This window comes from Aplysia californica, unplaced genomic scaffold, assembly GCF_000002075.1.
Source record: "Aplysia californica isolate F4 #8 unplaced genomic scaffold, AplCal3.0 scaffold01100, whole genome shotgun sequence".
Taxonomy (NCBI): domain Eukaryota; kingdom Metazoa; phylum Mollusca; class Gastropoda; order Aplysiida; family Aplysiidae; genus Aplysia; species Aplysia californica.
The window spans coordinates 78,330-79,175 of record NW_004798370.1 but is presented as its reverse complement, the minus strand read 5'-3'; the positions used below and the strand labels follow the sequence as shown (position 1 = coordinate 79,175).

The window sequence follows — 846 nt, the reverse complement described above, 5'->3', positions numbered from 1 at the left end:
CTCATATAGTAAAAACCCTTGTCATCAAAGGCAGAGGCATTTTGGGGAAAATCCAAAGAAACTGGGTGGCAAACGTCACCGATCGACAAGATGTGATGGCAAAGTGTTAAAGAGCAGAGGGATCATCATAGATTTTTAGTATGACAAGCCGATTGCTTGAACAGTAAGTCAGATATTGTGACAAAAAGGTTCATTTATTGAAATTACTTTTGGAAAAAAGCTATATATAAAGACGAAAACATTTGGGGTTTTAGGGTTGTTGTTGTTTTTTTTATCACAGATGTAAAAAGTCCTTAAAAAAGAGTTTTACCCACCCTCTGACATTCATATTTGAGACCCCCATTTAACAAAGCTTATGATTGTCTAATTAAGGATGGCATTTAGATGAAACTCCCCCTGCCTCCACCTCCCCATGCTCTACTCCCACACTCTCCTCCGCCCACTCTCCTCCCCCCACTCTCCTCCTCCCACTCTCCTCCCCCCACTCTCCTCCCCCACTCTCCTCCTAGGCTCAGACACTCTCCAACTCTCTATTCATTGCAGGAAGAACAACAACAAGACACGTGTGTCAACCACGGTACATCACAACTCTGTGCGTTCGTTGAACACCACTTCTGAAGAGATATCGTTGCTCATGAGCATGTCTGTATCTGCATCCACGACTGTCTGACTGCTGCGGAGAACTGCAATGGCCGCCGCACTCTCACTGCGCATTCGGTTGCGCCGCTTTAGCGTATCAGACTGAAACACAGCATCCAGTGAAATATACAAATTTATGAAGATAATAATAATAATCAAACAATGGTAATAAAGATGATGATGATGATAATAATAATAATAATAATA

The 846-nt window shown here is 42.2% G+C and overlaps 1 protein-coding gene across 1 annotated transcript in view; it reads right to left on the bottom strand.

The window, feature by feature from the left end:
• Positions 1-497: 497 nt before the first annotated feature.
• The window catches only part of LOC101855305 (RNA polymerase II holoenzyme cyclin-like subunit), a 10,724-nt gene continuing 10,375 nt past the window's right edge, over positions 498-846 (bottom strand). Inside the window, exon 4 of the mRNA XM_005111680.3 lies at positions 498-741. Coding sequence (XP_005111737.1) covers positions 583-741 — 159 coding nt within the window. The 3' untranslated portion in view covers positions 498-582. The remainder of the gene's footprint in view (positions 742-846) is intronic.